The sequence below is a fragment of the Triticum dicoccoides genome, chromosome 1A (assembly GCF_002162155.2).
Source record: "Triticum dicoccoides isolate Atlit2015 ecotype Zavitan chromosome 1A, WEW_v2.0, whole genome shotgun sequence".
Taxonomy (NCBI): domain Eukaryota; kingdom Viridiplantae; phylum Streptophyta; class Magnoliopsida; order Poales; family Poaceae; genus Triticum; species Triticum dicoccoides.
In genome coordinates, this window is record NC_041380.1 from 564,607,677 (window position 1) to 564,619,166 (window position 11,490).

Below are 11,490 nucleotides of genomic sequence, written 5' to 3' on the forward strand. Positions count from 1 at the left end.
CTAGCCCTCTCAGAGACAAGAGTCTATAGAGCTGGTCAGTTGCAAGAATAACTGTGTTGAAACAATGGCTCTGTTTCAGAAACGCACGCGCGCCACGCGACGGGGAGGCTGTCGTCCGTCCGATCAACAGGCGATCCGACGGACGCGGAGCCGGCGGATGCGGCGCAAGTGATCGGTCGGGTGAAGGAGAGCTCTTCCCATAATATAACATGGAGGAATCAAAAATTATAAATACGTTGGAGACGTATCAACGTGCGCGGTGTGATCGACGAAAATTTCATCCGGTGCGCCGTTACCTATCATTGCCCATAAAAATTTCGGGCCACTTGCCATTTGGACAGGCATGGGGCAAATCATCAAACCCCAAGTAAAATGGGGCAAAATATTCAATCCCCCTATTAACCATGCTCTAAAAAACACTACAGAACCACTACGCTAGATCTGAAAAGAATACTAAACCTAATCCCATATAGCCTAGCCTAATCGAGCACGCCGCCGCCGCCGCGCCGGTTCAGCGCTGCCCTCACATCGCCGGCAGCCCAGCCCTCACGCTGCGGCCGTGGCGCCGTCCTCTACGCCCTCCGTCGCCGCCGTCCTCTACGCCCCTCTGCCGCCGCCGAAGCTCTCCACGGCAACAACCCTCTCCACCGTCGACGGCACCCTGTAGTCTTGCACGCCTCCGACTTCTGCACCCGAAAATTATTATCCAACACATACGATAGGTCAGGATTTTATTTGTACTTATGCTAGCCATGATTCTTCAAAGCAGGCCTAATATGTGAACGATCTGAACCGTGAAGTCTGAAACTATGACTACTAACCTCTGTTTCCAGTCTAGTACTGTGAGTCTGACCAGAGCACTATTGTGATTTGAGCTGAACTAGTATGTCTATGTTTTTGATTCTTTGATAGTTTTTGTGTTGCCGAAGCTGAAAATATATGCTTAAATGGGTATCTTATTACATAACCATGATATATATCATAATATTCTGTAGTCATGTTTGCAAATTGAACAAGTTTGTTGGTTTGCTTTTTCTTCTTCTATGGCTGGTGGCTAACTCTTGTTTTGACTTTCTTGAATGCTCGATGGAACTTCTCTTGCAGAGACAGGCTGAGATTGTTAAATGGCAAAGAGAAAGATGGGTTCAGAAGAGGACATACGGTGAAAAGAAAGGGACCGAGGCTTCAGCTGACTAGCCTGCCAACGGTATGGGAAATTTGTATTGGAGTATCAAGTTAGAATCACGAGGAATGTGCTGCTATTCTCCTTCCTCAGCATTTTTCTTTCTCGAACATTCTCCTACGTCGGCATGATCTTCCACATAACATGGCAAAATATGTATTGTTGCTCAATCCAAAATTTCATTGATGTAGGAAATTCTCTGTTGTATCTTGTCGCAACTGCCGATAAAAGAAGCTGTGCGGACTAGCATACTGTAGGAACAGTGGAGATGTCTTTGGCGTTGCCACTCGAATCTAGCATTCAGTCTTATATCAATGTTGCCAGCAGTTCCTCGTAATCGTATCATTGGAGCGCTAAAACTTGATGATAATAAACTGAGGAAGCAAGAGTTTATTCAGAGAGTTGATGCAGTCCTAGAGAAACACAGTGGTGCAGGGGTTGACAGGATTCAGTTTCGTGCTCCATTTGATAATAAGCATAGAGACCAGATAGAAAGATGGGTGAACTTTGCTACTGCCTCGAAGGCGAAGCAGATTATTTTCGATTTCTCGACCGCCAGCGACATAAGTCGGCCATGTAACTTCGATTTGCATCTTCTTGATGATAGTAAAAGTTTAAGCTTGCGGTCTATAAAACTCTGCTCTGTTTCTCTAAAGGTGCCCGTGGGATTCAAGGGTTTTCAGAACCTTAAATCGACTTACCTAGCAGACACAAATATTACTGATGATGGTCTTCAACATTTGATGTCCAACTGCAGTGTTCTAGAGTTCCTTGGAATTGCAGGTTGTGCAATGCTTACAACGTTGCAAATATCTCATCCTTCAAACACACTTAAGCATTTGCATGTATATGACTGCTGTTTGCTTCAAGGGATGGAGTTAAACTTTGGTCTGGTAAGACTTGAGTACAGAGGTCTGCCGATTGTGTTATCGCCTCCTGGAACCTTGCTTCTAACAAATATGTGCATAAAGTTGGAGGGTATTTGTACTTCTCTTGAATACATCTTCACCAAACTTCGTGATAATGTGCCTCGTCTCGAGGTTCTGAATCTAAAATGCCAGGAGTATAAGGTTTGGGATTCTCTGTTTCTTTCCATCAGTTTTCAATGTCGGTTTTGTTGTTTGTTTTCTTATTTGTCTGTGTGGTTCAGATGACTACATTGCCAGGAAAGCTGCATGAGTTTGTTTATTTGAAGCACCTGATATTGGAGTTAACTTTTGAGAGCTGTCAGAGAGGGAAGACTGATATCCTTCAATTTGCCTGCCTTCTGGTTGCTGCTCCTTCCTTAGAAAAGCTTGAATTTCATGTAAGTTTAGCATTTTCAACTTTCATTCAAGTAACCACTAGAAATCCGAGTATTGTTCTTAGCCGACCCTGCTTATGCCTTTGAAATAAAAATATGACAACTATCTATCAGAAGCATGTATCAGATAGTTTGCCTTTTATCGATTATACATGAGCTACTTCAGATTGCTAAGGAGTAAGCACAAAGTATTCACATCCTTGATTTTATCTACAGATGTGGCTGCGCTGGGGTCGGGAACGGTATAGAGCCGAGGACGGGAGTCTCCGGAGCCTTCCTTCCCAGCCACACTCCCATCTCAGGTCGGTCGATATCACGGGGTTTTACGGCGAGAAGGACCGGCTGGAGCTTGTGCTCCACATCCTCAGAGATTCCGTTGCGCTGGAGTCGATGAAGGTAGATCCAAGCCCTGTGGTTGCTGCTGATGTTAACCGACTTGGGGGACTGGGGAGCATGCATGTTCCTCATTTTGTGGATGGCTATGAAGTCGCCCTTGAGTTCCTCTGCAGCAGAGACCGTCGCAATGTTGTCCATGGCGCGAGCCCCGATATCATCGAGAGGGCCCGACGTGGGTCTTCCCCCCTGAGTCCACGCAACAGTAGTGCAAAGGCATCCTGGCAACGTGTGAAGAGGGTGAAGCGATTGTCGCGGCCTTCCTCCAGCCGAGGAGCTTCCTGAAGCTGCTCTATATACCGGCAAGTACCTGGAAACAGACGAGAAGCAAAAGAATCCAGCTCTGCCGACGTAATAGAGCCGTCGTGTTGTGGGTTCCCTGAGGTTGCTATATTTTCTGGCTTTGTTGTGTTAAAAAAACTTCAATGATTTCAGCAACTTTTGTGTTAGGATCTAAGTAGTGATCGCCCGATCTATTACACTTGCTCACGAATTCGAGTCCCAGAGATAGAATGAATTACAGGCACTAATACAAGAATTTGGAGGAAGGGGATCGGGAAGAAGAAGAAAGTGCCGTCGCCGTGATCCACTGGATGACGGGGTCTTCGTGGGACGCGCCTTAAGTAGCCAGCCGGTCAGTTGGGCTTAGTGGACCCACTGCGGCCCAGTGTTGGATGGGTTGGGCTTCCTGGCCCTGATGGGTCGAGAGGCAGCGATTGGGTCGCTGCCGTCTGGGTCCTTCTTGTCAGCGGCTGGTGCAGGGTCAGCTGGAGTAGGGGCGCTGACATCCCCTCCTCCTTGCGATGAGGCTTGCCCCCAAGCCTCTACTGCAGGAAAGCGGACTTGCAGAGCCACTCGGTCTTCCCAAGTGTCTTCTAGGGCTGCTTCATCCGACCAACGGATGCGAACTTGTTCGATCATGACACCATTCCTCTTGCGCCAACGTCGTTGGAGAACTGCGGCTGGAACAACTGGAACATCAGTACGGCGAGGGAGATCAGAGTGAGGCAGCGTATCCGGGCGCAGGCAATGGCGTAGCTGGGAGACATGGAAGACAAGGTGCACTTGAGCTTGCGGTGGTAGCTCCAGTTTATAAGCCGAATCATTGATCTTGGTGACGATCTGATACGGTCCATAATACTTGAACTCCAGCTTGTGGTTGGTGCGCCTTGCGACTGAAGTTTGAATGTAAGGTTGAAGTTTGAGATAAACCGAGTCGCCCACAGAGAAAGTGCGCGGAGATCAACGCATGTCTGCTTGAGCTTTCATGTACTGCTGCGCTTTGTTTAAGTGTTGCTGCAACGGGTCTTGGATGACGTCGCGCTCGTCCAGCCAAGAATGCAGTGCTGGCACCGTGCACTCGCTGGTCGGAGTGATTCCCCAGTGTCTTGGTTCATGTCCGAACATCGCTTTGAATGGTGACATGCCGATGCTGGAGTGGTGTGAAGTATTGTACCAGAACTGTGCTAGCGGTATCCAGTGACTCCATCTGGTTGGGCAGGCGTGCACAAAGCAACGGAGATAAGTTTCAAGGCATTGATTGACCCATTCAGTTTGCCCGTCTGTTTGCGGATGATTTGCCGTACTCAGTCGCAACTGGGTGCCTGCATACTTGAACAATTCCGGCCAGAAGTGGCTTGTGAAGACAGGGTCACGATCTGACACGATCGAGGCTGGGAAACCGTGAATCCTGTAAACACTGTGCATGTAGAGGAGCGCAACCTTGGCTGCAGTATAAGGATGCGCCAGAGGGAGGAAATGACCAAATTTGGTGCGTTTGTCAACAATGACCCAGATGCAATTGTGTTTACCGGATTGTGGGAGTCCGTCAATGAAGTCCATCGTAATCATCTCCCATGGTTGTTGTGGAATTGGAAGGGGCTGGAGTAGACCTGGAGACGCTTCTCTGTTCGGTTTAGCTTGCTGACAGATCGGGCAACAGCGCACATAATGCAGCACGTGCATCTTCATCTTAGGCCACGCGAACTAGACGACGAATGCGCCGGAAGGTAGCTGGGAACCCGGAGTGCCCACCCAGGGGGCTATCATGAAATGCCCCCATGACCTTCTGTTGAAGCGCCGTCGAGCCTCCTAGCCAGATACGCCCACGGAAGCGAATTATGCCCTGCTGCAGAGTGAAACGCCCTTTGGAGTCTTCTTTAATTGCCAGTTGCTCTAGCAGTTTCTGCGCCTGAGGATTGCAATTGTAACTCGCCACAACATCTTCAAGCCATGTTGGCTGGCAAGAAGTGACAGCTGAAAGGATCTCTGACAAGCACGCGCGCGACAGCGCGTCCGCGGCTGTGTTTTCGGTCCCTTTCTTGTATCGAATGGTGTAACGCAGCCCCAAGAGCTTGGTGAAAGCACGCTGCTGCCATGGGGTGGAAAGGCGCTGCTCCTCAAGGTGTATCAGACTTTTCTGGTCAGTGTAAATGACGAACTCATTGTGTTGCAGATATGGCCGCCACTGGTCCACTGCAACCACTATGGCGAGGTATTCCTTTTCATAAGTTGAGAGGCCTTGGTACCTGGGGATCAGGCTCTTGCTCATGAAAGCGATCGGATGCCCCTCCTGATGCAACACTGCCCCGATTCCCTTGTCGCAAGCGTCCTTTTCGATCGTGAATGTCTTGGTGAAATCCGGCAATGCCAAAACAGGAGTTGTGATTAGTTGATGTTTGAGCAGTTGGAACGCTTGAGCAGTGTTGTCGGTCCAGACGAAAGGGGTGCCCTTCTTGAGAAGATTGAACAGCGGTCTTGTGATGATGCCGAAACTGCGAACGAAACGGCAATAATAACCCGCAAGCCCGAGGAATTGCCGGACCTGTTTGGCGTCCTGCGGAGTCGTCCACTCTTGCACCGCACGGATCTTGCTTGGTTCCATGGCCACACCCTTCTCGCTGATGACATGGCCCAAGTAAGAGAGCTGTTGCTGACCAAATTCACATTTAGATCTCTTGACCTTCCATTGATCCTTGCGCAGCAGCTCGAGAACCTGACGAATGTGAGAGACATGTTCTTCCTAGGTACGGCTGAACACCAAGATATCATCGAAGAACAAGAGCACACAGTGTCGGAGGAGAGGGTGCAGGGTGTCCGTTAGCACACTGATGAAAGTTGTTGGTGTCGTGGTTCTAACTCTGACAATGAGGTAGGGGGGTATGTACGGAGAGGCTAGGTCTCAGCTATGGAGAAGTTGTAAATACACCAGGATGTACGAGTTCAGGCCCTTCGCGGAGGAAGTAACAGCCCTACGTCTCGGTGCCCGGAGGCGGTCGACTGGATTATGTGTGTGAATTACAGGGGTGCCAACCCGTGCTACTGAGGAGGGGGTGGCTTATATAGAGTTCGCCAGACCCCTCCGGTCCTCAGTAATGCAGGGTTAAAATACATTGAGACTGGGCATTACTGGTAACGTCCCTATTAAAGTGCTATGATGACCATAAAGGCTACTTAATGGCCGACCGTTTGCTTGTGGAGTGACTTTAGATCTCCTGTCAGTCGAGTGGTTGGCTTCGTAGTCGAGTGGTAGCTTCCTGGTCGAGTGTCTTGAATCCGTCGAGTGGGATACCTTCAAGTCGATTGAAAGGTGACTTCTTCCAGGGATGTCCTTGGGTAGGGCTCTTAGGACAGGTCCATGCCCCTACCCTAGGTACATAGCTTCATCATTAGCCCCCGAATGGATCGAGGTTCGAGCGGGGAAGGAGTTGGGGGTCCTTCCGACTGGTTCTTGGCGTTATACGAATGTCTTGTACTGGATCAATCGTCACGGATGACGTTTGTCAACTTCTTTCGGTCACCTTGATCCGTTCTTGGTCTCTTGTCGAGTGAATTTCCTTACTTGTGGAATACCGAGTGCCGGCACGAGCGGGCTCTCCAGTTTGATGAGTTGTTCTGCAGCCCGCGGATTTTGCGGGATTTGAATTTCGGGAAGCGAGCGGGACGGGGGCGGCCGAAGTAATCGGATGGGATAAGATGGAAGCTCCTCGATCTCCGCGCCACCTTTTTCGCCACATACCGCGCGCGCGCCTGTTGCGGGATTTGACGGGATCGCCTGGGCCTACCGGTCAGCCACTCGGAAGCGGCTCCTTATAAGTTGCCGGCTCGGGGCTCCCCAACAGTGTGCTCTCGCCTTTCCTTCTCCCCCCGCAAGGTCCTCTACCACCTCTGCTCCCACCCTAGCGTCGTAGGCCCGTTCGAGCCTCGCCGGCGACGATGGTGAAGGATAAGATGTCGGCTTTGGAGCGCGCGAAGAAGGCGACGGTGCAGGGGAAGGGGAAGAAGTCCGCTCGGGGCGGATCTTCCTCGAGGACTGCTCTGCCCAGGGATTGGATCCAGGGCGACTGGATGCCCTCGGTGATTCGGCAGGAAGATCTTGACGACATGGTCGAGGGGGGAGTCATTCCCCATGAAGCTGCGCGTCTCCCGGGGGGAGAAGTCGAACCCCAACCTCGTGACGGTGAGTGCGTCCTCCTCACCACCCATATCGATCGCGGATTTTCTCTACCTCCTCATCCTTTTTTCCGGAGCTTTTTGAACTTCTTCGGAGCGCAGCTCCATCATTTCACTCCCAATTCCATCGTGTATCTTGCGACTTTCGTTTCCTTGTGCGAAAGTTTCTTGGGTTGCCGCCCTCATTGGGGACTCTTTAAACACATCTTCACTTGCCGTTCCCAATCGGTAAAGAAAGCCAAGTCGACTGACGAACGGACGCAAGTGATCCAGCTATGCGGGGGCCTGGCGATCCAGATGAGGGGTAAAAGTTCTTTCCCGTCTATCACTTTTCCCGAGTCGGTCCGTGGTTGGCAGTCGACTTGGTTTTATTGCCAAGACCAGGTGACCCCAGGGCAGTCGACTGGTCTTCCCCCTTTCTCTCTAGACCGAGCTCAAAAGCCTGCCTCTCTGAAAGTGCTGCCGGAGGAAAAGGCGCAAGTCAAGGTGCTGGTTGGTCGAGTGGTTCAGCTTGTCCGAGACGGCGTGACCGGCATGGACTTGCTGGAGGTCTTCCTTCGGAGGCACATCCAACCGCTTCAGGCTCGTGACCACCCTATGTGGCTGTACTCGGGTCTCGACGACACCACTCGGGTTCACCCAGAGGAGGTCACCGACGAGATGCTGGAAGGGTGGCTGTCGAGCATCACAGGGAACAAAGACAACCCCCGAGGAGCCAGGAGGGTTCTCCCGCTTGACAGTTCATACGACGTGGACCAGGTCTGACCTTGTGTTCCCGACTGAGATCTTGCTTTCTTCATTTGCTCTCTTTGAATCGGTCGACTGACTTTCGACTTGTCTGCTATTCTCCAGGCAACTACAGAGATGTACTCGACACCCAACGGAGCACAGGGGCAGGCCGAGGAAGGGGAGGCGAGCGGAGGCGAAAGCGGAGACGAACAGGGGGAGTGGGAGTCTGACGGCGAAGGAGAGGGAGACGACGACGTCGACTCCAGCGAAGAGGAGGAGGAGGAGGAAGCTGGACCTCCCCGCTCGGAAAGCTGATCCAAGCTTACACACGACCCTGCGCAGGAACGTGGTAAGGCGACTGCTCCCGTTGGGCAGTCGTCGAAGCGCCCTCGGACCTCTTCTCCAGCGCCGACTGAAAAAGCTCCCAAGCACCCCCGCGCGGCACCGTCCAAGCCACCCAAGGCTCTGCCCAAGATGAGGATGACTGTCCCCACCATTTCTGGGTAATGATAGAACTTGTTCTCCTTTGTCGACCGTGGACGGATCCTTGGTCGATCCACTGAGCCGACTGACGGTCTTTCAAAATTTGCAGTGCTGCTACTTCTGAGATCTCCGCCAAGGACGATGATCAAGAGATGGAAGATGCTGTTACTTCCAACCCTGGTATGATTACTGATGTTCTGCCTTGAATCGACTGACGATTTCTTATAACTCTGGTCGATTGAATTTTTCTCGTAGCTCCTCCTCATGTTATTAGCCTTCCTGACGACGAAGACGAAGCGCCGCTGAGAGTGAGGCGGAACAGGAAAGCGTCGGCTGGCGAGACTCCACAATCCACTCTGGCGCCTGAGGCCGTAGCTCGAGACGGTGGCGATACCACCCGGGCTTCTGTGACTTTCGCTAATCCTCTGGCGAGTGCGCGGCCCTCGACGTCGACCGTAAATCCACCTTCGCTCTTCGCCACACACCACGTCCCTGAGGACCAAGTGGGTGCAGCTAAGGAAGCTATACGCCAGGCAAGCATCATGATGGAGTAGGTCAAGGTGGTTCGAGAAGCCAGCCAAGCGGCTTATGACGCGAGTTCAGCTCTTCAGAGTAATGACCAGGTCAGTCGATTCACTGCTTGTTCTGTTAGGGTATGCTATCTGAAGAATCTCTTTTCCGAAGATCTTTTAAATCTGTACACCCACTGGGTGTTTCTGTTAAGTTTTTTGGTCGAGTGGGGGCACGCTGAGTGCACCCACTGGGTGTAGTCCCCGAGACTATGGTGGACTGCCGGCAGTCGACTGTAATCTTTATATTGCGTTGCTGTAGTTTTACTCCTTCACTCGGTTTGGCCAGGTCATGTCGAATGAAACTGTATCCGGTCGACTGCGGGCAGTCGATTTTTTTTAAAAAAACCCAGTGGGGGCACGCTGAGTGCACCCACTGGGTGTAGTCCCCGAGACTACTGTTGAATGTTTTTGATTCAGCTGTAGTCTTAGAAACGTCATCGTCTCTTGGTTACTCGGAAGCAACTTATCTTGGACCTCTGTCGACTGACTTTTGCAGAAATCCTATGAACTTGTGGCTCTCTACACTGAGTTGGAGAACAAACAGATCCAGCTCGACCTTGACTTGAAGCTCGCTCAACAGAACCTGCAGAAGGCGCGAGACGAAGCAAAAGGTATGGCTAGCGAGGTTTCTCATTCTTGACGAGTGACTTCCCTTTCTTGCTCATTCTTGATGTTGAGTTCACTCGATGTTCTGTAGATGAACTGGAGGAAGCTCTGAAGAAGAAGGATCAAGATCTTGCCGAAGCACAGAAGGAGGCCTCGAGTAAAAGAAGCTTGTAGAAGAGAAACTGGCTTCGGTCGGAACTCTTGAACAGGAGAACTCCAGACTGAAAACTGCTCTCGAGACAGCTAATCGAGAGGTCAGCCGACTGAAGAAAGACAAGATGGTTCTGCACGACCAGGCGGGTGAGCTGGCGGGGAAGGTAAACGATCCGGAGGCTTATCTCGGTGGACTCGCCAAGAAGCTGTTCGTCATGCTCGAAGGTAATTATTCCGACCCAGCTGTCTTGCAGTTACCAAGCCCGCGTAAGGCCACTGTCTTATTCTTGAATCGTGTTTGCAGAATTCTGCCAGAGCTTTGAAGAGGAAACCAGTCGAGTGGAGCTAGGCTTGGATCCTGCCAATTCTCTCATGAAGGACGAGGCTACTATGAACATGCTCCGACTGGAGTCTCGTGTTACCAGCGTTGTTGACTATCTTGCTCGGCTGAAGGTTGCGATGTTGCGGATCGACACATCACTCTGGCCTGGAACGACGCTTCAGAACGACCTCGAGTCCCTGATGGTTCGACTGGATGAAGTCCCGGGTCGAGTGGCGGAATGGAAGAAATCTTCTGCTAGATGTGGTGCTGATGTCGCTCTGTCTCTGGTCCGCGTCCATTGCAAGGAGGCGCGAGAAGAAAAGTTGGCCGCCATCCAAGTTGCCAATACCAGGAAGCACAACTTTCAAGACTTCATGGAGACTTTCATTGTTGCTGCTACTCGTATTGCAGACGGGATCAACTTGGACGAGTTCGTCGCCCCTTCCAGTCCTCCGCTTGAGGAATGAAAAACTTTTATGCTTCACTTTAAATTTGCCTCGGAATGCGGAGTGGATTCTGTAACCGTTAAACTCTATCGAGTCGAGGGCTCGAGTACTTTGATCTGAGTCCTGGACCTTTGGGTTTTATCCGAACTTGATTTACCGTTGAATATCTTCGGGAATTATCTGCCGAGTGGAACTTGGCCTTCACTCGAAATAACTTCGTATTTGTGGTGCAGCTCCGAAGGAAAAGGTAACAGCCGATTCGCATCTTGCCGTCCTTGTGGATTGGGACGTGTTCCGAACTTGGGCGAGCACTGGGCTGCAGCTAAGCCCCCGAGTGGGAGGTTTGCTTTCCACTCGGTGGGAATTTTGAACACTTAGGCGAGCACTGGGCTGCAGCTAAGCCTCCGAATGGGAGGTTTGCTCTTCACTCGGTAGGATTTTTGAACACTTAGGCGAGCACTGAGCTGCAGCTAAGCCTCAAGTGGGAGGTTTGCTCTCCACTCGGTAGGATTTTTATATACTTAGGCGAGTACTTGGACTGCAGCTAAGCCCCCGAGTGGGAGGTTTGCTCTCCACTCGGTAGGATTTTTATATACTTAGGCGAGTACTTGGACTGCAGCTAAGCCCCCGAGTGGGAGGTTTGCTCTCCACTCGGTAGGATTTTCAAACACTTAGGCGAGCACTGGGCTGCAGCTAAGCCTCCGAGTGGGAGTCTGGCTCACCACTCGGTAGGATTTTCAAATACTTAGGCGAGTACTTGGACTGCAGCTAAACCCCGAGTGGGAGGTTTGCTCTCCACTCGGTAGGATTTTTATATACTTAGGAGAGTACTTGGACTGCAGCTAAGC

The 11,490-nt window shown here is 51.2% G+C and overlaps 1 protein-coding gene across 2 annotated transcripts; it reads left to right on the top strand.

Annotated features, from left to right (window-relative positions):
• Positions 1–459: 459 nt before the first annotated feature.
• LOC119291034 lies at positions 460–3,321 on the top strand. 2 transcript variants are annotated; one of them, XM_037569726.1, is made up of 5 exons: positions 460–722; positions 1,105–1,207; positions 1,375–2,253; positions 2,334–2,489; positions 2,703–3,321. In XM_037569726.1, exons 3-5 carry the CDS (start codon positions 1,498–1,500, stop codon positions 3,162–3,164), a joined length of 1,374 nt encoding a protein of 457 aa, XP_037425623.1. In that variant the 5' UTR covers positions 460–722; positions 1,105–1,207; positions 1,375–1,497; the 3' UTR covers positions 3,165–3,321. The 2 variants fall into 2 exon arrangements, with proteins under 2 accessions (XP_037425623.1, XP_037425631.1); XM_037569734.1 differs by lacking the exons at positions 460–722; positions 1,105–1,207 and having other exon boundaries at positions 1,651–1,759; positions 1,840–2,253.
• The last annotated feature ends 8,169 nt before the right edge of the window (positions 3,322–11,490 follow it).

Bases quoted from the DNA above. Each gene is read 5' to 3' on its own strand.
- LOC119291034 (XM_037569726.1), top strand. From the start codon at position 1,498: ATGTTGCCAGCAGTTCCTCGTAATCGTATCATTGGAGCGCTAAAACTT. The intron at 2,254-2,333 runs GTTTGGGATTCT...TGTGTGGTTCAG, and splicing joins TAAAATGCCAGGAGTATAAG to ATGACTACATTGCCAGGAAA. The intron at 2,490-2,702 runs GTAAGTTTAGCA...TTTTATCTACAG, and splicing joins TAGAAAAGCTTGAATTTCAT to ATGTGGCTGCGCTGGGGTCG.